The sequence below is a fragment of the Aspergillus mulundensis genome (assembly GCF_003369625.1).
Source record: "Aspergillus mulundensis strain DSM 5745 chromosome Unknown scaffold_1, whole genome shotgun sequence".
In the NCBI taxonomy this organism is placed as follows: domain Eukaryota; kingdom Fungi; phylum Ascomycota; class Eurotiomycetes; order Eurotiales; family Aspergillaceae; genus Aspergillus; species Aspergillus mulundensis.
In genome coordinates this window covers 3,825-25,900 of record NW_020797889.1, presented here as the reverse complement: position 1 = coordinate 25,900, position 22,076 = coordinate 3,825, and the positions used below count along the sequence as shown (strand labels likewise).

The following is a 22,076-nucleotide window of genomic DNA, read 5'->3' as shown; positions in this document are numbered from 1 at the left end:
CCAAGATAACCAAGAAAACCGGAGTATATATGCAAAATCAATCAAGCTGAGGTGAGAAAAGTAAGAAGGTCGTGGGCTAAAAACTGTATGCGAATAAGCGAATCATGACCAAACATCCTCCTGGTAGCTGCCACTGCTACGCATGTGCTTCACCATCTCCTCTCCCTTCTCAGCGGGCAGACCACGCTGAGCCGCGATGATCTGGCCAAGGACGAGGTTGACCTCACGAGCCATATTCGCAGCGTCACCGCAAACGTAGAATGTCGCCTTTTGCTTGAGCAGGTCGCTGACAAGCTCGGCGTGTTCCTTGAGTCGGTGCTGGACGTAAACCTTCTTCTCCGTTTCGCGAGAGAATGCAGTTATCATCTTCAGGTTGTCACCAAGCTGGTCCTGGAAAATCTATAGTAATGGTTAGATGACATTCGATGTAAGTGTGCTACAGTACGTACCTTCCATTCATCCTTGTAGAGGAAATCTTCTTCGCGGTTGCGGCAACCGAAGAACAGTACAGTAGGGCCAACTTTCTCGCCACGGGCAGCCAAAGCAGCTCGTTCCTGGATAAATCCACGGAAAGGAGCGACACCAGTACCGGGACCAATCATAATGATAGGGCGCGAAGGATCCGACGGCAGTTTGAAGTTCGAGTGTCGGACGTGAACTGGGACGTGGATTCCATCATACTTGTTGCGGGGACCGGTAATAGCATAAGTCTGGCCATGAGGATCGGGAGAAGGATCACCGTTCTGCTTCTGCTTCAGAGCGAGGAGGTAGTTGGTGGTCACGCCCTTGACGACGTGAGTAGCACCGGGCAAGCGAGTAGACTCCACAACAGCGGTAACACTGATCTTGTCCTTCTGGACGAGAGATGAGGAGGAGATCGAGTAGTAACGCGGCTGAATCTTGTTCAGACCCTCAATGAGCAGGGAGAAAGGAACACTAGAGAAGGGCTTGGGAGTGATGCTCTGCAAGGCCTGGGCGATATTGAAACAATGGTTGGTGATCTTCTCATGGAAGTAATCCTTGTCACTACCGAGGCGCACAATTTCTGCCTTGGTCTCCTCATCGGGAGCAAAGGCAGCCAGAGTGGAGACGAACTGACGGGAAACAGGGGCGCAAACTTCCATGTAGTAACGAACGGCGGCATCGTAGGTGGTAGGCGTGGGAATAGGAACCTTGGCAGTAACATCAATGCCCTTGACGTTGATGACCGAGTGACGCTTCTCATCGAGACCAAAAACGCTGAGGAACCGATCCACCTCCGCACCTGCGTTGGTGGGCCAAATCGCAATGTGATCACCAGTCTGGTAAGTGAGGTTGCTTCCGGCGATACTGATTTCCATGTGCAAGCAGTTGCGGTCCTTGACAGTGAACAACTCGCGAGATTCGACGATAGGTGCGATGTATGGGTTGTGCGCAGAAAAGGGGCCCTTTGCTTCACCTTGAAGATGTCCCTTGGTAGGCTCACCGAGGTAAACGGAATCATCCTCAGGGGTTAAAGAGTCGTCTTCGGTAACGCTGAAAACCGGTTCGTAAGAAGCATCGCGTTCCTGCAAGTTCATAGCTTCAGAAAGCGCAGCCCACATGGGTTCCTTCCATGCCAAAAAGTCTTCTTCCATTGTACCAGCACCATCATCACCCTCACCAGCGGAGCTAATACGCTTGGCACCGAGTTTCGTCAATGCGGCGTCCACTTGGCGAACCATGGAGTTGTAGTGCTCATATGTATTGTTACCCAGACCGAAAGTGACGTACTTGAGAGAGGACAGCGGCTTGTCATCGGCGGCGCCGCCGCCCTCGAAGCTCACATCGTCGCCGGTGATAAACTGATAGAATTCGACAGCGTTATCGGTAGGCTCGCCCTCTCCGTAGGTGGCCAACACAAAGAACGCAACCTTGTCTTCGGGGAATTGGTCCAGGTTCTCATAGTCATACTCCTCGAGGTCAGCCACCATGGTCTTGAGGCCGAACCGCTGAGATCCTTCCTTTGCCAGTCTCGAGGCGTAATCCTCGGCAGTTCCAGTCTGCGATCCATAGAATATAACGCAGTTCTTGCCAGTCTCGTCCATTTTCTCAATGATGTTGCGGGTCTTGCCAGCCTTGGCCGCACCGTTCATCGCGGGACCGGAAGACGCATAGGGATCTTTAGCGACAGCCCAGAGGGTGCCTTTGGTGAAGTAGGCAATGCTACCAGCCAAGAGCACCGCGAGGACAACCACATCAAGAGTATCGAGTTGTGCCATGATGAAGCTCGTCTGCGACGGCCGCAGGGATCGACGGGGAGACCGCTCGGGCTAAGAGGGGACGGGGAAAGACACGACCCCTATCACTGGACCACGCTTGGCGGAGGGAACCGTCAATTCCGTGGAAGAAGGAAAGAGAGTGAAGAAAATGAGAAGGAAAAGAAAGAAGAGGTAAGCCCGAAGAGAGAGAGAAAAGGCCACGCAGAAGTAAGGAAGCGGAGAGAAGGTCGGAGTACAGGTGGGCGCTACTTAACTGGTCCGCATAAGACGATTCGGAAGACGGAACAGTCAATGGATGAACGTGATGGGGGGCAGAAAGTGATGACTGAGGCTGCAAGGCACCAAAAGGGACCGGGACCACTCTCACCGAGAACGGGCCCTGGGGCTGAAGGTGAAGGAGGCGTGGCCGTGAGGAAAAGTGCGTGTACTTGGTGGCGGGTGGACCGACACTATTGGGCCCAAATCTGAGATAAGAAAGTGCTGAAAATACTCCGTCGTATTCAGCGCTGGAGCCTCCGTATATATATATGCCGTTTGTACTCGCCTGCGCTGGCCGGTGGCTGTCCGGGCTGGTGACTGGCTTCGGAAGAGAAATTCGGGCTTGCCTCAAGGGAAAACTGGAGGTGGCGGCGGAGCGGGTGCTGCCATCGAAGCCATACGAGTGCATGACCCAACGATGGAGACGACCGCAGCCATGATTCTGGGGCTTTGTATGGGGAAATCTCCCGAGCGGCCTGCCGAGCAGCCTTTCTAGCCGAATTCCGCCTTCGAGCCCTTCAGCAGCTTGACGGTTCGCGGCTCACGAGGCTGTTTGCCGCAATTGAGTTGGTCTGTTTCTCGTATTGGAAGTGGCCAGTAACCGCGTCAATCTTGGATCCCCTGTGATGGAAATAGAATAAAAGCTGAGGTGAGCCCTGGCCCCTGAAACTCCGTGATACTCCGGCACAGATCGGATGCTGACCATTGCCGGGATGTGGCCTTGGGATGGGCACACGAGGACAATGACAGCCCTCTTCCTAGGATATCTGTTCCTGAGAACTACTGTTCCGCTCTTTCGTGTTGTTTGGGTGGGCGAGGAAGAAGTCCAGCGGCGGCGTTGCGGGATTTGCTGCTACTTGAGGATAGGGCGGATTTATTCCGCACAGCAGCGAGGTTGAACACCCTTTATTTGAAAGAGATGAAGCAGATTTCGTTTGAGCGTAAGATGTAACAAGATGATGATACTATTGGGTTGATATACATGATCGGCATAGCGCCTTTCCATCCATTCAGCTACCACGTTGGGTGGATATATATATTTATTGCTCGACTAATACTAACAAGGTTCTTCAAACTATGCCGGCCTCGTTCAAATGTGATAGACATAATTTCTTTCTTCAGTGACCCCTCGCAGGTTTCCGCGTATCGTTATTATGCTTTACGTAGCCTTTGGAAGCTGCATAAAATGCATTTGGTGTCTCCCGAGCTGGATTACACAGCACCTTTTCTCGAACCACTCGCAAAGCCGCATCCTACACCATGTAGTAGACAGCCGGAATTGAAATGACAGCTACTCTTAAGGTAATCAAGTAGGTATGCCAAGCTCGGAGGGTTCGCCTACAAAATCGTGGTGCATCCCTTTATCTACAGCTGAGGCAGAGGTCCGCAATCTTAGATTATACAGGCAATTTAGTCTTCGCCAAACATTCAAAGCAATACGCTGTACACTCTCGGCTGGCTACAAGACGCGGTTCACGCGGCTGCTCGAATGCAGGACAGGGATCCATGTGTTGAGGTCGGCTTAAGCTAGTATCGGGCATCCCCAAGGTTTGAGTGAACCGAGGAACTCAGGCACCAGTGGACTAAGGAGCTCTGGGCGGTAGAAAGCTTGGATCCTTGCGTTTGAGTAAGCCATAACCCGTGAGCAATTTGAACCTGGCAATTAGAAGTCCGGCTGGAAAAGAAAAGAAAATTGCTGTCTGACCCAAGCCAGGAGCCAGGAGTTGCAGTTGTCCAGCAGGGTGGCTCGTGCTCGGCTCCTCAGTTGAACCACTGCCAGGTGCTCAAAGAAAAGCTCAGGATGCCTCGCCATTAATGCCCGCCATTTCCCAACACCAACATCCCCGATCTTCGGGGCAATGATGACCTGCTTACGCGCGGCCTTATATTCAATCTTAGCTCGAGGAGTCGTGGAAATTGCTGAGCAATGACTGTCTGAACTGCAGGACGCAGTTCCCCCCAGTGCAACAGTATGTGACCGACCCCCGACCGTTTGCTCTGCCCCCACTGCTCCCTGCATACGGCCTTCCAACCCCCGAACCCAGCTACCTTGTCTTTCTGAAGCCAGAACGCGCTTTAAGAGTGGCGTAGATCTAACATGACGCTTGTGAAGTGACGACCTATCCTACAATCAAAACTGGGCCCGTTCAGTCGTCGCCAATGCCCCTCGTACCCGACGACCCGGTCTCAACGTCGCACCATAATCTCGCATCTCCACCAGAACGCCTAGTTACAAGGAGCACTCCGTCATCCACCGTCCATAGCCGGGAAACCTCCGCCGTCAGAGGAAGGGCACTCGATCCCTCCGCGCTAGCCCCTGCCACCCTCCAGCCTCAGAGCCGACGCCGTGGCCAGTCCCATTCGAAGAGTCCTGAAACAGCATCTGTGCGCCCGAGTCCTGGAAACGATGCCCCGCTGGAGCGCAGACCATCCAATTCGTACGGGCACCACCGGCAAACCTCGATCGTCCATGGAATCCAGCACTCCCGGAACCCCAGCTTCGCCGCGTCGACCACGTCCACGAGCCCCCTGAGTCCGGAACTCATCGCGAGCCTCAGCCGCAGCGGCGGCGCTGAGCAGGATATTGCTGGAATTGGTAGGCTGGATTACTCCGACATGCACTCGAACCATCACAGCCCGTCGGCCAGTGGCGCGGTAAATACACAAGGGATGCTGAGTACAATTGAGGACCGAGATACGGACGATGTGCCAGAAGGTGCCAGTCCGGTGAGTGTAGCCCACAGAAGGATGAATTCCGCCGGGAAGCCGTGGCGAGAACGTTCGCACAGTCGATCGCACTCCCGACACGCGCAGGCAGAGTCAAAGACTGTTGGCGAATATGCGCTACACCATCTGTTCAATTCTGTGAGTCAACAGCGGTCAATCTCCAGACGATTGCTGACGCGTGATAAAGTTTGTTGGTCTAGCAGACACAAAAATCAACCAGTCTATCATGAGGTTGGGTGAATCGGATACTCCAGTGGAAGACGTGTGCGGCCCTGGCGCGGACCCGAAATTCGATCAACTGATATCCGCACTGGGCCATATTGCTCGTCAAAAACCGAAGCCATTAATCGACACAATCATGTTTTGGAGGAAAGCCAAAGGTGATGCGGTCATTGGGGCCAAACAAGCGGCAACTCAGGTACGTCGCGCATCCCAGTGTAGCTGTCCCCTATAATAACTTGGTCTAGCCAAAACCGTCCGCTGAAAATGGCTTACTCGCGCGTCGAAACACGGAACCTACCCAAGCGGTACCCGATCCGAGCCATTCGACGAACTCGCTTCTTTCGCGGCATGACGATATCGTTCTGACAGAGCGCCGAGCTACCGTATCCGTGTACCTAGTGTGCAGAGTCCTGATAGAGATTTTCAACCAGAGCAGCCTTGAAGCCATAACGGTCGACATGGCTGACCGATTGGAGGATATAGTGTTTGGTCAATTGAAAACAGTCGACCCTGACCAGATCTCGGCGTCGCCGCTCCGAATGGCTAATTGGAGAATCTACTCACAACTTCTTGGGATCATGAGCGAAGATAAATTCACAAGCGTGACAAGCCGTTTCTTATCAGAGCTTGAACGATATCAAAAGGACGAAAGTTTACGAGGACCTTCCAAAGAGGGAGACGCACGGTCTGAGCTTCTACTATCCGGCCTGGAGCACGTCCGCATTAGGACGACCCCTGAAAAGTGGCCGAAATCTTGCGAGTTCTTGAGAACTTTGGCCCGGTTATTCGTCAACGCTCATGGCCAGCGCATCAAGCAGGCATACTGCAGTATGTTCGAGAAGTTACTGCTTCCGGTAGCAGCCAACCCAATCTGCGATTTGACTCTTCCCAAGTGGAAAGAGTTCCTTGACTTGATACACACTCGTCTCCCGCACATGTTGACTAAACCCAGGCACTGGGCTGCGGCTTTTCCGCTCCATGTTTTGCTTTTATGTTTATCGACAAAGGAGAACTTTTCGTCCCAATGGCTCTCGATAATTCAATCCCTCCCTGCCAAACTCAAAGACCGGCCTACAAGGGGACCGGCTCTCCAGGCCATGTGCCGCCTGGTGTGGACCTATTTCTTCCGCTATTCGGATTCTCCCACGGTGACGCTTCGCAAGATCGATGAGGTGACCAAGATAGCATTACCGGCAGGAAAAAGGACATACCTCAGTACTGACCCGGTCGTGGCAGAGCCTTTGGCTCAGCTGGTAAGAATGATAGGATTCAAACACCCCGATGTGTGTTTCCGAACCATCATTTTCCCATTGATCAGCTCCGACTATTTCTTGTCTCCCGGCAGGGACATCAGGATCGAACAAATGGAACCCGAAAAGATGGTGATTGGGATCCAGTCATTCCTCGCAATAATCACGGATTTGGAAAATTGCGACCAGCTATGCCCACCTGTGCCTACCGGCTCCATTCCTAACCCTTTTACCGATGCTACAGCGCACCTGTTTCGAACCCAGTCTCTCTTAGATTCGAAGAGCCCCGCTACCAATGACGTGCCAGATCAAAATACATCTTGTCCTGTCAACATTGCACAACTTAGCGACAACGTCAAGGTTCACTACTTCCGCTTCTGTGAGATACTAGGCAAAATAACACTGCTGTGCGATAACACTTTTGGAGGTCAGGCTGCTTTGGATGAGAAGTTTGGAGGAACTACGCCCAAAACGCCGATCACGGAAGCATTTAGCTTCGGGAGGCGGGATGACCACCTCAATGCCTTGGACCAGAGACAGGGATTCTATGACCTGCTTCATGTGGCGGTTCAAGCGCTTCCCCGCTGCTTGTCTGATCATATTCCTTTCAACTCATTGATCAATCTGTTGTGCACAGGCACCGCTCATGTGCAGCCCAACCTTGCTTTTTCTTCCGCTGAATCCTTGAAAGCGATTGCACGGCAGTCACATGCGCAGCAGGTTACCATGGGGTTCGCGAGGTTTATCTTCAATTTTGATGCAAGATATTCCACAATGTCTGATGAAGGGATGTTGGGACCAGGTCACATTGAGTCGACCTTGAGGCTCTACGTCGAACTCTTACAAATCTGGATCGAGGAGATCAGACAAAAAACCAAGGGCACTATAGCGGACTCTGGCGAGAAGAACGGTTCTGCGAGCCGCGCGCTACATCTTGATCTCTCCAGTGTCCTAGCGCAGGTCGAGGAAGTCGAGTCTCACGGCCTGTTTTTCTTGTGTTCGCAGTCGCGCGTGGTCCGGTCGTTCGCCATCACAGTACTCCGCCTCATAACGGAGTTCGACAGCGCTCTCGGAAAAGAAAACACTCGAATAATCAGAATCCTCGAGGCTGATTCCCAGCAAATTCTGAACGTCAACGACGAACATCTGACAGTGGCCGAAAGAAGCCGCATCCAAAAAGGTAAACGAAAGAGTGCTTCCCAGAATACTTTGATCGAGCTTTGCAGCAGCGAGGTTTCCTATGATTCAACTCTGTGGTCAAAGGTATTTCCGAACATCATTCGTATAAGTTTTGAAACTTGTCCTTTTGCGGTCACGCTTGGGCGAGAGATTGTCTGCGCAAGGCTTGTGCAAATGCACAAAACTATCACCGCTTTAGCAGAGTCACCGCAGAATCCTATGTCTTTAGATCCTGCGCAGGCTCGCTCCTTGGCTAGACACAACACGACCGCTGAGATCATGGTCGAGCAGTGGAAACTGTATCTGGTCATGGCGTGTACAACGCTCAACAGCGTTGGGGCACAGTCTCAAAGTCAATTGGCCAACGCCCAGCACGCAAGAAAATCATCAAAGGGCTCGTCGCAGTCGTCTGATAAAATAGGATCTGCTAGAAGCCTTTTTGCGTTTGTCATACCATTGCTTTCAGCAGAACGCGCGTCCATCCGAAATGCAATTGTGGTCGCCCTGGGATCTATCAACAAGCATCTTTACCGGATACTCCTCGAATCGCTGCAGTACGCTGTCACAACCTGCAATGAAGAAGCCAAGATTCGCATCGGAACGCATCATCGTACACCCAGCAGTCCCCGACGAAGCCGCAAAACGGACAGGCTACGGACAGAGGTGACCCACGTGTATAAACTGACCTCAAAATTCCTGAAGGAGTCAGAAGTATATGACGAGGACTGGATCGTCAACAACCTCGTTACGTACGCCAAAGACCTGCGGATCTTCCTCAGTGATGCCGGTGTTCAAAACGATTGGGAGTTTCAAAGTTTACGCTTCCATTATTGTGGATTGATGGAAGAACTGTTCGAGGGCATCAACCGTACAAAAGATCCGTCACGGTGGATTCCCTTTGAAGCACGCAAATCTTCCTTCTCTCTGATGGAGGATTGGTGTGGGTACTCCCCGAATCAAGGCCAAATCAACCAGCGTGAGGAGCAGATGCGGAAACTTGCCATGGCACAGCGCCAGGAGGCAGGTGGAGAGTTACGAAATACCGCCGCAGCCATGGAAATTGAGAAACGGAACCTTCGAGCAGCAGCTCTAGGCGCCATGGCGTCCCTCTGCGTAGGTCTTTTCTCTTCGTGGTTGACTCAACTAACATTCATAGGCCGGCCCCGTAAGTATTACCACAGAAAGCGGCGCAGTGCTCCAGTTCGACGTCGGACGCATGCTCTCCTGGATTGAGATTATCTTCAACACTCTCAGCGATAAATGGCATGCAATTGGCAGACGTGCGCTGAAAAATCTGATTCTCCACAACAAGGAACACACCTACCTGCTAGAGCGTTCGGTTGAGATGTGCTATGTCACAGAGCGACCCAAGTCACTGGAAAGCTATTTTGAAGTAGTAACCGAAATCCTAATCGAACACACCGACTATCCTTTGGGCTTCTGGAGAATCCTTGGAGCCGTCTTGGTCACGCTGGGTAGCCCCAAGCGAGAGATCAGGATGAAATCGGCCAAACTACTGCGGATCCTCGAGGAGCGCGAGCAAAAGAACTCCCGGTTACAGGACTTCGATATCAGTATATCCGACAAGACTACCGCGGTCTATAAGCTGGCCCAGTTCGAAACATCGAAACGTCTCGCCCAGCAGCATGCTGACTTGGCCTTTACACTGTTTTCAGAATTTTCTTTGCATTTCAAGAACCTGCGGCCCGACAGTCAGCGAAACTTCGTGGCTGCAATCCTTCCTTGGGTACAGACAATAGAGCTGCAGGTCGATCCCAATGGTGGACCTACGGCAAAATCGTACATGCTCCTTGCCAACCTCTTCGAGATTACAATTCGGTCAAGCACAATACTCCCGAATGAGGTGCAAGCTCTTTGGCAGGCTCTAGCCACCGGGCCACATGGAGGAAATGTGCAGTTGGTTCTGGACTTTGTGATTAGTCTCTGCCTGGAGCGCAAAGAACAGAACTTTGTGGAATATGCAAAGCAGGTTGTTGTATTCTTATCAGGGACACCTGCGGGATCAAAAGTGATCGAGTTCTTCTTGATGCAAGTCGGTCCCAAGAACATGGTTCAAGAACGAAAAGAAATCACGCCGGCACCTCCAGATGTCAAAAGCCTACCGTACGTTGCCGACCTCGCAACCGTGCTCCCAGTCGGTAACAAGCAGGCTGGCCTCTCTCTTGGCCAGGTTGCTCTCATCTTCCTTGTAGACCTCATGGTCGCTCCAGTCACCATTTCTCTTCCGGATATTGTGAAGCTGCTGCATGTTGTTATTATCCTCTGGGACCATTATACTCTTACCGTCCAAGAACAGGCCAGGGAAATGCTTGTCCATTTAATCCATGAGTTGATCGCCGCCAAGATTGAAGACAACGAACCGGTCAGACATTCGATCGAAGATTTTGTGGAGTGCATTCGCCGAAGTGACCCAAAGGTGGTTTGGGACTATGATGCCGAAATAGACAGCGATGATGACAGCCGGGTCCCGACCTCAATGGCTAGCGTTACACGCGCTGTGGTTGAATTCTTTAGCCTTGCGTATGATGGCATTACCGATATCTGGGCAAAGGAAGCCCTGAATTGGGCAACTTCATGCCCCGTTCGGCATCTCGCCTGCCGCTCCTTCCAAGTATTCCGTTCCATCTCCACAAGCCTCGATTCTAGAATGCTCGCCGACATGCTGGCTCGACTTTCAAATACCATCGCGGACGAGGAGGCAGATTACCGGACTTTCTCCATGGAGATCCTTACGACACTCAAGATCATCATTAGTTCTCGAGCACCACCGGATCTGTTACGGTATCCGCAGCTGTTTTGGACAACATGCGCTTGCCTAAACACTATCCACGAGACCGAATTCATCGAAAGTGTCGGCATGCTAGAGAAATTTTTGGACAGGGTCGACATGAGTGATCCCATGGTAGTCGGGGAGCTTATCAATGGCCGCCCGCCGAAATGGGAAGGTGGCTTTGATGGCATCCAAAATTTGGTCTACAAAGGGCTGAAGAGTTCTCAATCGCTCAATCGCACGCTGGACATTCTACATCGCTTAAGCGGCCTTCCGAACAATGACCTTATCGGAGACGGCAATAGGCTTCTCTTCACAATTCTAGCCAACCTGTCTCACTTCCTTCGCCAGTTCGACCCGAATGTGGACGATCCGAAAACGCTCGCTCGTGCAACATTACTGGCGCGCGTGGCGGAGGGTGAAGGGTGTCCTCGCCTCGCAGCTTCTCTCCTCGGGTTTGCGAATGGCCAGTACAAGGCCGAAAATGACTTCTTAAACCACATTATCACCGAGATTCGATCATACTACTACCCGCAACAGGATATCCAGAGCCTGATCTTCCTTATGGGCTTGCTTACAAACGCAACAGATTGGTTCCGAATCAAGGTTATGAAGATATTGTGCGCGGTGATTCCCGAAGTCGACATGCGAAGGTCTGATGTGACAAGCCACGGGCCTGATCTGATCTCGCCGCTATTGCGCCTTTTGCAAACCGATTTATGCCCCCAAGCCCTGCAAGTTATGGATCATATTATGACTGTCTCGGGCAATCCAATGGAGCGTCATCATATCAGAATGAGCATGGCTTCCTCGACCTCTTCGAGGGCAATCCGGAAAGAATACGAGCGAATACAGAGTCTTTACGGCATCCCCGAGCCAACAGGATGGTCTATCCCAATGCCGGCAGCCCAATCAGGTGTCACGCGACATAATGTCCACGCCGTATTCTATACATGTGCCGAAGTGGATCGCGTGGATGATCAGGAAGCCGCACCGGCCGAGGTTGAATTCCATGCCGACGACTACAATGACAGTTTCTTCCCCATGCGAGCTGATACCATGCAATCGATTGAAACGACGACAGATGGTAACATGGGCGACATCGTGCAGAAACTAGATAGTTTAGACGACTTTTTTGAGGACACGGAATCCTCCCACCCCACCCTCGATGCCTTGCCGGACATGGCATTGCGTGGCTTCGCAGGTAGTTATGTCGATTCTAACGCGAGTATATATGACCAACAAACCGCACCGATACTGCGAAAGTCCCTAGCGCGAACGGCTTCCACATCCTCATTCCACAACGGTCTTGTTGACTCTCGCCCTACAAACATGCGCTTTGACGGCGCCGGCTACCATTCCGCCGGTGCATCGACGCCTCATCTATCCACGCAAACACTGCGTCCCGTATCCCATACGCGCTCCGTGACCTCACCGGTCAATCATGTCTTTTCTCCAACCTCGGCAGGTCCGCAGTTCTCTACCCCACCAATCGGAGCCCACGAGCCCACCTTTTTCTCTGATGACGAGAACGAGGAGGGCTCTTTCGACTTTGATGAACGCCTAATGGTGAACAAACACCCCGTGCACCCTCTGGCCATGGCCAACCAGCAGCGCAGCGCAACAGACGGCTCCTCATCGCTTGAATCTATGATTCGGAGTGGCATGAGACGGCTGACCGGCGGCACAGCAGCAGGCCGAGACAAGGAGCGCCAGCGTGAGTTTGTCCGAGCCCAGCAACGGGCGATAGCTCAATCAGCAAACTCACCTCGCGTGCCGAAGGTGCCGGCGGAATACCTTGGTGGCTCTCCCAGCCATCCGAGCTCACCGGGGCAATAGTGTGTCGATGGCTGGGCTATCGGCTGAATTATATCTTGCTATAGCATGTCTTCTAATCAACGGGTGCCGTGCCTGGCTGTGCTATCTCGGCGTTCCAAGGGAATCGCATGTTGGAATTATGCATAGTCTCATACCCATGTTTGTCTATAATTTAGCGTCTCATAAGAGCTGGCGACTTCATCTTTTGCATTATACACATCCATTTGGACAGTTTTAGATCAATATACCATTTCTTTCTGCGGCGTCTTGATTCCTAGTAGAGCACACGTGACTCTCGGTTGTCGATACACCGGCCCCTCCGCGGCTTTCCCCGGTTCAGGCTTCCCCGCATTGGAGTACGAAGTGGAGGCCATTGCTTGGAGGTCGATCATCCCCCTGGGGTGAAGCTTTGATCATTTATTTACCGAAGGGAAGCCTCGGATATCCACGGGATTAGTCGGCCAGGCACGTCTGCATACCCCTCGCGAACCTTGCGGCTGATCACGTTGCGCCGTCGTCTTGACCTCCGCGGTCCAACTCCGCATTCTCATCTCCACGCCTACCATTGTCGCTTACAACTGGGTTCGAGCTTCACGGCAGCACAAGCAAGTTACTATCGTCAGTCTTCTCCTTTGCAGTCTCGGCTTCGAAATGAGACTCTCGTCCGCTGCTCCCGTCGTGCGGAGGGGCGCTGCTTCAAAATCATATCACTCATTCGCCCGCTTTGCTAACCGGACACCGCAATCGGCGAGGGCCTTTTCGACCAGCTTGCAACGCCATGATACTTGGGGGTTTATTGGCTTAGGGCAGATGGGTGCGCTTTTCTCGTTCTCGTTGATGGCGACACTGAGCCACTCAATCGCCTCTGAATGCAGCTGATACCAATTTCGCAGGCTACAATATGGCCAAGAATTTGCACGCCAAAATTCCTTCCAATGATACGCTGATCGTTCGTGATGTAAACGAAGAATCAACAGCACGCTTTGTTCGAGAGGCCCAGGAAACTGCCAAGAGCGCTGGTGCCGGTACTGTTCTGCCAGAGGTTATAGTTGCTGATAATGCGAGGGAAATTGCGGAGAAGTCGGTGGGTTTGTACGCATCTCATCGTCATAGCTATTTTGACAATAGTCATTTTCCCAGAGCGTGATAATCACTAGCCTTCCGGAGCCTCAGCATGTCAAGGACGTTTTTTACTCAATGATTCGGCAAGGCACCCTGCCCGCCCTTGACAAGGAACGCGTATTCATCGATACTTCGACCATCGATCCGGCCTCCACCAAGGAGATTGCGAATGCGATTCATTCAACATCGCAAGGCCGATTTGTCGACGCACCCGTTTCAGGTGGCGTTGTGGGCGCTCGCGCTGGCACTCTATCTTTCATGTTTGGAGCATCGTCTCGAACGGGGGAACTCGTGGACCGAGTCAAGGCCATCTTGCTCCTCATGGGGAAAAAGGCATGGCACATGGGTGGCGCCGGAACTGGCGTCTCGGCCAAACTCGCCAACAACTACATCTTAGCGATTAATAATATCGCAACGGCAGAGGCGATGAACCTGGGGATGCGCTGCGGACTCGACCCTAAAGCGCTGGCAGAACTGGTCAGCGCTTCCACTGGCCGGTGCTGGCCCATGGACGTTAACAATCCTGTTCCCGGCGTGATCGAGAGCTCACCCGCTTCGCGTAACTACGAAGGTGGATTTGGGATCAGTCTCATGAACAAGGACTTGCGGCTAGCCCTCACTGCTGCGAAGGAGTCTGGTACTCCATTAGCTCTGGCGGAGGCGGCTCGTGTTGTGTACAGTGTGGTGGAAGCTGAGCATCGAGGTAAAGACTTTTCTGTGGTATACAAGTGGCTGCGGGATCAGTCACAGCAGCAATGATAATATCTTTCTATTTTTGGCGTTCTGTTTTCCGGCATAGTCCATTTTCTGTTCGTTGCTGGGGTTGATGTCTCTCCTGGCTCCTTTACACCATCGACCCTAGATCATACATACTCCAAGCCAGTCTCGGCCAATCTAGGTGCACTACAAAGTTGTTTGTAAAATTTGCTCAAGTTCGGCCGAGTGAAGCTCTGCAGCCGACATTCTGCCAGTCCAACGTATACGCTCTCAACAAGTTCCAGCACATTCGGGGCACCCAGAGAAGAACCGACACCCAACACTCTCAATTTACGTGCTTTGAGCACTTTATGAGAGCCAATGCAACAATGAGTCGCCTTTACACAGCGCCGAGATCTTCTTCTGCATTTCTCTTTCTGTTACTCACACATTTTTACTTCTTCATCTCTCCATTCACTCATTCTTACTGGCAAACTGTGGTGCCTGCCTCTTGTGGATGCTTCACACGACACAAGAGCTCTTTCCGTCCCTTCCCTTTCCTCTCTTCAAGGCCTTGCCAGCTCCTTCCCTCTCCGTCTCTGTCCTCGATCCCCCGTCCACTCGGTGTTCATCTTTCTCCCATCTTTTCTCTTCCTCCCATCTCCCAATTCTTCCTTCATCAACTTCATCATCCCATCGTCTCTCTTAGCTATTCCGCATCCCACAACTTTCCAGCTTGCTAGGATTACTCTCTCTAGCCAGCTACCAAGCCTTATCCCTCTATTACGCTCATCTCGAGGGCTCCGGCTTCTCTTGACCTTCGTTCGTCGACTACGGTCAGAACCCATCCACTTCCGTGCTATTCTACCCTTCATCCATCTGAAGAAACATGTGAGTTGACCATGTCCTAAAGGAACTCGGGAGCTCGAGCTGACAATTCGTTCAGCTCCTTCTCGCTTGCCGCTGTCTCTCAAGCGTTAGGCTCTATCGTTGTGGTAAGTCCAACACTACGTTCGCTCTTTCTCGTCTGCTTTGAGACGGGACTGACTGTTGCCACAGAACTGTTATTCCAGACTCCTAGCGATGCCTGCCCAGACCCAGCAGCAGACTGCTCCCGAAAACGGCCCGACTCAGGCTAGTCACAACGGACAGTTTACCCATAATAACCGCGGTGCATATACTGGCGGTCATCAGCAAGGTAACCGTCCTGACCTGGCTTCCCTTTTCAGCGGCATGAACATCCAGAATCAAGGTGCCGGTGGCAAGTACAACACCCTCAAGGGAGGATTGCCCGTCGCCATGCCTCCGCCTTTGGAGCTTGCTGGCCCTCGTTCCTACAACAACCAGATCGTCCTTCTTCCCAACGGCAATGTCTTTCAAGGTCTTCCTCATGCTCCGATGTCTCCGTTTCCCCAAGGTGCTCTCCCCGGACACGACCAATTGGGCCAGATCCCGTATTTGCCCAACGCCATGTATCCTGGCATTGCTCCTGGCTGCGTTCCGCCAGCTATGCAGGGTTACCCTTTCCCATATCACCTCATGAGCTGCGACATGCAGGACCCCACCGGTCAGAAGCGGAGCCACTGGGCTGGCAACGACGAACAAAAGGGAGCAGGCCCCTCGGTGTCTGACGGTAGCAATCAAAGTGAATTCTTTGGTGCCCTTCCAGGTCTCGATGGCTCCACGCTTTCGGGCTACGCGATGAACAACATCCCTCAGGCAGGACAAAGCAACCTGCAACTCCAGATGATGAAAACCCCCACCGGCTACATACTGCAGGACCTTGAGAGCTTGGTTCAGCAAGAGCCTGCTATTCCCAGGGCCGTCCCCGCCATGTGGACGAATCCCACCGACTTGACCCTTGCCAAGTGCCTTGAGAACCGCGAGGGAATCACCAACGTCTACATCCGAGGCTTCCTCCCGGAGACCACTGATGAGATGCTGCATGCTTACGCTGGTCGCTTCGGTAAGATAGACCGTTGCAAGGCAATCGTCGATTTGGACACTGGTCTCTGCAAAGGGTTTGTTACTCTTCCTTTCTCTTGAACTTGGTGAATGCTACTAACTGTCATACCAGGTTTGGTTTCGTCCAGTATTACAACTTCGAGTCTTGTGAGAATTGCATTCGAGGCTTTTTCTACCTTGGCTACCAGGCTAGCTTTGCTCAGGTACGTGGCACGTCTCGGCTTCGGATATCTCTCTCGACACTGACCACGAACAGAAATCCCGCAACTCCCGCTTGAAGGATCTTGAGGACAGGTCGTCGACCAATATCTACTGCACCAACATCCCCATTGACTGGACCGAGGCAGTATGTCAATTGTCCTTGTTGCTTGCCGTATTACCAACTAATGCATCTCCACAGGACCTTCGCCGCCACTTTGAGCCCTACCGTGTTGTCTCCGAGAAGATCAGCCGTGATGAGAAGACCGGTGTTAGCAAGGAGGTCGGATTTGCTCGGTGAGTACTCTGGAAGAAAGCCGTTCCCCATTTCCTAACAAGTTCCAGTTTCGAGACCCGCGAGATTGCCGAGAAGGTCCTGGGCGAGTACCACAATATCGTCGCCGAGGATGGTGTCAAACTGCTTCTCCGCTTCGCCGACACCAAGGCCCAGAAGCTCCTCAAGCAGCAAAGCAACGAGCGTCGTGCCTATCGCGCCGGCGAGTACAACTACTCCGTCGAAGTGGTGCAGGGTTCGACTCCGTCTCCGTCCCTCCATCGTCTCCAGCAGACGGTCTCGCACATCAGCCCTACCTCTCAGATCAGCTATGTGTCTCCTGTTGGAGTCGGTGCTAACTGGACTCCTGCAACGTCTATTTCCCCATCGTGAGTATTTGAGCCCGTCCTACTGGACCGCAACTATACTGACAAGTCAAGCAGGGTTCCGCTGGCCAAGAATCCAGCCGGCAACATGCGCTACAACTCTTGGTCCTCCAAGAATAGCCCCGCTCCCCTCGACACCACACCGATGTATAGAGGCCGGCTTGGATATTCCAACCGAGGCAACTGGACCGACAACAGTGGCTCCTCGAAGACTGTGATGCCGAGCACTCCCTGTGCCGAGCCTCGTTCTGAGAGATCGAGCCCTCACAAGGAGAACATCAAGGCAGGTTCCCTGTCTCCGATCTCCTCGCGCAGAGAGATCATCGTCAACTCCCCACGCTCCGTCATGTGATATGACGATACATCACTTCGCTCACTGTTCGGCTGTTCAAAAGACGAGGTTGTCGCCGTCTGAGCATGAGAGTTCATCTGAAAGGTGACCACTGCATCCATTTACTGCCGACATTTTTTCTTTACTTTCCAGAAGCCGTGAAGAGAGAGGGAGGCACGAGCAACAGGAGATGAAACAACAACCAAAAGCATCATGGATCTACGGTATTCTTCCAGCATATCCACTGCACGTCTGTTACCGCCGGTCTCTGGATCCGCTTACTCGCTCCTATCGTTCCGTTTATCTCTTCCCCTCCCACTGTTCTGGACTTCTTGAGCTTTTGACGTGTGGTATCAGAGTATCTGTTCTTGATTTTCTTGACGACATCCGGGTACGACGAAGACCGTGATTTTTATTCAGGACTCGCATGTGTTTAAAAGTTTGTTTTTGATGGACGGTCGAAGATGGAAAAAGCAAGATGCTGTTATTTTCTGTATCTGTCTAGCAGTGTATCTCGATTTCTCTCCAGCAAAACAGCTGCTTAGTCTAGCATTAATGGAAATCTCGCAGCGAACAACGTCCGCTACCTCGTAGATAGTAGGTCACTGAGAGGGTTGCTCCGTGAAAGCCTCTTCGAACCGTCTTGAAATATACACGCTAGATGCGAGTCACAGACGATGATTGATGCACCGGTATTGTTCGTTTGTTGGAAGGATGCAGGTGGTGGCCTTCACCTGGACCGCAGGAAACATTCCCGATAGATATATTGGAAGAGAAAGATGCTGTATTTCCTGGCTTCGATTTATGTTCGCAATGTCAGGTGTCCGTTCTAGTAAGGATAAAGCTGCTGCAGTCGAGTGCCGTCTGCCCGGGGATGATGAAAAGAACGCCAAACGATGAGATCTATAAATAATGATATCCATGAACAGGGGTGGGTCCGGCAAGATATGAGTGTAATGCATATTTTCAACAAAGCAATCCCCCGGCGAAGTCTCAACTGCGGCCCGATCGCTCTAGTTTATCGTCCGTCAACTCGTACGCAGGCCGATACTCCTCCTTGACCGGATCCCACAGACTGGGATTCTGATGCGTATTCGACAATCCGCCCAGACTCGTATACCCCATATCGTACAGCGAACAATACTCCAGCTTCAGATGGCGCAGGAACGTCCAGATCTCCGCATACCGCCAGTCAATGACCGGATGGATCCGCATGAAGTCCGGCCACCCGCTATCCGTCCGATCAAACCACGTCAGATTCGCCCCGTGCGGGTCCGTCCTCCGCATGCCCACGAATATCGCCTTAATAGATGGGTTCCTGGCCAGATAATCCTCAAACCCGCCCTTGAGCGTTGTATTCGCGTTCTTCGTATACCGCGCCAGATCGAGGTGGTAGATCTGTTTCGACCAGTTCACAAACTCCTCCATTGCTTCGAAGGGATCCGCTTCGGCGACGTACATTGCCGAGATGAGCGGTCTTTTTGTCTCGTCGATGGAGGGGAGCTTTGAGTGTAGGGCTGCGAGGAAGAGGATCAAGAGCACGAGGCAGTCTTTCCCGCCGTTGTAGGAGAGCGCGAGCTCGTCGAGCGTGTATTGCGCTAGGGCGTCGGTGATGATGCGGAGGGAGATGCGGGTTTGGTTTTGGACGCGTGCGAGGACGGAGTCGGGGTCGTGCGTTTCGGAGAGGAATGTCGCTATCAGCGTGTGGCAGGCGGTTATTATGCTTGTGAGGGAGCTGGCGTGGTGTGAGGGGGTGGATTGCGGCATGTAGGACGACGGTGGTGGGTGCGGTTGTTGTGGTTCGGGGTCTGCGGTGGACATTGTTGCGGTGCGGTCGGACGGGGTCTGAAGGGCGTAGTTTAAGAGGGTGAGACGGCGGGATCTGTAAGATCGCGAGGCAGAGTGTATATAAGTCAATTGAGCGGAGGCTCGGGGAATAATATTGGAAGTGGGATGTGATGTGTCGGAGTTGGAGAGAACTTGGAATGTTCTGGTACGCCCCGCGCCCCCGCAGTCCCAGCTCGTCCGCTTATCAGTTGTCACCGCTACAGCCTCATGTTTACATCTCAGATCTGTCATCAAACAGGATTCCTCTTTGTCTTCTTGTATGAAATTGCGAGGAGAGTACGTACTTGAAGCCACTACACATTATACATTCAGGGTGATGCGATAAACGAGCTCCTGTCATACGTTGTACGCCGGTCAACGTTGATATATATGAGGCCCTTCGAATACCGTGCAAAGGAAAGCTGTTGATTATATAGATACTAGAGAATTAAATAAGGAACGCGATAATATTTAAAAGCTGGAGCTAACTAGGGTTTTTATAAATAATTTAAGCTTTTAAAAATAGTAAGAATTTTAAATACTTTTACTAATACTTTATAATATTTAAAAAACTATAAATATTATAATTATACAAGTAAGTAATTTAATAGTAAGTATTATAATATTTTAATTAAAATTATTTAAGGTGTTTAAGTGCTATTAAAGCGCTATAACACTTTTTTATTAAATTAAGTAATTTTTATTATTAGCTAACATACCCCCTTAACACCTACTTACTTTTAAATTGGTTAAAAATAAGGCTAAAAATATTTACTAAACCTAGTATTTTAATAAATTCCTAGTATTACTATTTAATAAGTGTTTTTATAAGGCTATTTATAATTATTTAGTTAATAAGGGTTTATTTAATATAAAGGTTTTTATACTAAACTTCCTGCCTAAGCTATAAATTATAAATATTAACATGGCAAAGCTTTAAGCAAAGTTATATATTAATATTAATAAAAATATTAATTATTTATTTATTATTATATTAAATTAAAAGTTAGTATTAAAAATTAAATTACATGGCTTTAAAAACTTTTTATTATTAGTATATTATTTTAAAGGCCTTGGTAAAAGTAAGTAACTTTATTTTAGTAGTAAAGGTGGTAACTAAGCACTACTTTATAACCTTTTATTTAATTAAATTTTTATATAGCTTATAAATATAGCCAGTGCTAAAAAATTAATTAAAGTAATTTATAAATATTATATTAAAATATAACTTATAAATTTTATATTTTTTAATAAGAATTTTATTCTTAAAGTTATTTAAATTAAAGTATTTAAAAGCAAGAAAGCGCGTGTTATAAAAATAAAAAATAAGTTAATTTACTACATGTTAATAATAATTTATAAAATTAATAAGGTGTTTTAACAAGTGGCTTATTATATAAAAAATATTTAAATAAGTAAGGGTACTAGCGTATTTAATAAATTTAATTTTTAATTTTATTTTCTTAATATTTTTAAAAATAACCATGTTAAAATTTAAATAAAGCTTGCTAGGTAATAAAAGCAGGGTAAAAAATAGCTAAACTATAGTATTTAAGTAAAATTAATTTATAATAGCTTTAATATAAAAATTTTAAGAAAGTTAAAGCTTGCGCTAAGGCCTATTTTAAAAAATTTAAACTTTTAAAAATTATTTAATTTTACTAAAATACTAAAGCTTGTACTTTACTAAAAGTTTTTTTTTAAAAATAGCTGCTGTAAAGCAGCCTTGCTTGGTAGGAAGGTTTATAAAAATAAGATTATTTATATATATTAAAAAAATTATTAGCTTACTAGTAAAAAGGCATTTTTTTTAAGTACTATAGTAAAGCTAAATTTATATAGGGTAGTAATTAAATTAAGTTATTAAAAATAAAAAGACTTTTTAAGGCTATAAATAGCTTTAAAAGTTTTTAAAAGCTTTTTTTTTTGCTTGCGGCTATTTAAAAATTAAAGGTATATAAGTTTATTAAGGCCTGTATTAAAAAAGGTATTAATAGTATTATATTACCTTATATTTATATTAAAAAAGGTAATAAGCACTATAATAACTTAAAAAAAATAGGTAAAGGCTATAACTACTTAATTATTTTTATAATTAACTAGTTTAAAATTTTTATATATATAAATTTAAGCTTTAGCCTTAAGAAAGTAGCTATTTATATTAAACTTATATATAAATACTTATAATAGGGGGATTAGCTTATTTAAACTTACTTTTTATTTATTAACTACCTTTTATGCTTTTATTTTTTTAAGTTTATTTAATTTAAGATTAATAGCTTTAAAAAACACATCCCTAAGTAAATAGTTTTTAAAATTTTTTTAGTGCTTGGGAGAAGGCAGTAGTTTATTTTAATAAAAATATTTTTTTTAGGATTTTAATAAAGAGTGGAAAAGGTAAATTATATATAATTATAAAAAATAAAATTAAAAGTAATTATAGTAATAGTATAGCTTGTATAGCTTATTAAAGTGCCTAAATAAAACTTAAAGTTTTTTTAATTATTTTAAGGTGCTGGTTTTTATTTAGCTAACTATTTAAAAAAAATAATAGGTCTAATTCTTGGTTCTTTACCTCCCCTTATATTTTTAGTAATAAAATAAATAGAAGTTTAGAAGCGGGCTTGCTTTACTTTTTATAATAATTATTAACTAGCTAGGTTTAAAAATAAATTTTTTTAAATTTAAAAGCATGTAACCTATTATAAAGGCTATAATAGCTTATTAAGGGAACTAGCTAATATTAATTTTTATATAAAAATTTTATAGTAATAAGGTTTTAAAATAAGGTT

General features: G+C 48.8%; 4 protein-coding genes across 4 annotated transcripts; 2 read left to right on the top strand and 2 right to left on the bottom strand.

Moving 5' to 3' along the window:
• Window positions 1–102: 102 nt before the first annotated feature.
• Window positions 103–2,240, bottom strand: cprA (NADPH--hemoprotein reductase cprA; the record flags this gene model as incomplete). The annotated part of the gene is made up of 2 exons (XM_026743579.1): window positions 103–399; window positions 450–2,240. 2 exons carry the CDS (start codon window positions 2,238–2,240, stop codon window positions 103–105), a joined length of 2,088 nt encoding a protein of 695 aa, XP_026606742.1.
• A 2,418-nt stretch (window positions 2,241–4,658) lies between these two features.
• On the top strand, window positions 4,659–12,506 carry DSM5745_01562 (putative cell morphogenesis protein (PAG1); the record flags this gene model as incomplete). The annotated part of the gene is made up of 4 exons (XM_026743578.1): window positions 4,659–5,363; window positions 5,413–5,643; window positions 5,693–8,989; window positions 9,033–12,506. The coding sequence occupies 4 exons, from the start codon at window positions 4,659–4,661 to the stop codon at window positions 12,504–12,506; spliced, it is 7,707 nt and encodes a 2,568-aa protein (XP_026606741.1).
• A 789-nt stretch (window positions 12,507–13,295) lies between these two features.
• On the top strand, window positions 13,296–17,478 carry DSM5745_01561 (uncharacterized protein; the record flags this gene model as incomplete). The annotated part of the gene is made up of 11 exons (XM_026743577.1): window positions 13,296–13,299; window positions 13,379–13,569; window positions 13,626–14,310; window positions 14,407–14,524; window positions 15,250–15,298; window positions 15,363–16,324; window positions 16,381–16,471; window positions 16,525–16,614; window positions 16,669–16,763; window positions 16,812–17,129; window positions 17,184–17,478. The coding sequence occupies 11 exons, from the start codon at window positions 13,296–13,298 to the stop codon at window positions 17,476–17,478; spliced, it is 2,898 nt and encodes a 965-aa protein (XP_026606740.1).
• A 972-nt stretch (window positions 17,479–18,450) lies between these two features.
• On the bottom strand, window positions 18,451–19,278 carry DSM5745_01560 (FAD synthase; the record flags this gene model as incomplete). The annotated part of the gene is made up of 1 exon (XM_026743576.1): window positions 18,451–19,278. The coding sequence occupies one exon, from the start codon at window positions 19,276–19,278 to the stop codon at window positions 18,451–18,453; it is 828 nt and encodes a 275-aa protein (XP_026606739.1).
• Between the last annotated feature and the right edge of the window lie 2,798 nt (window positions 19,279–22,076).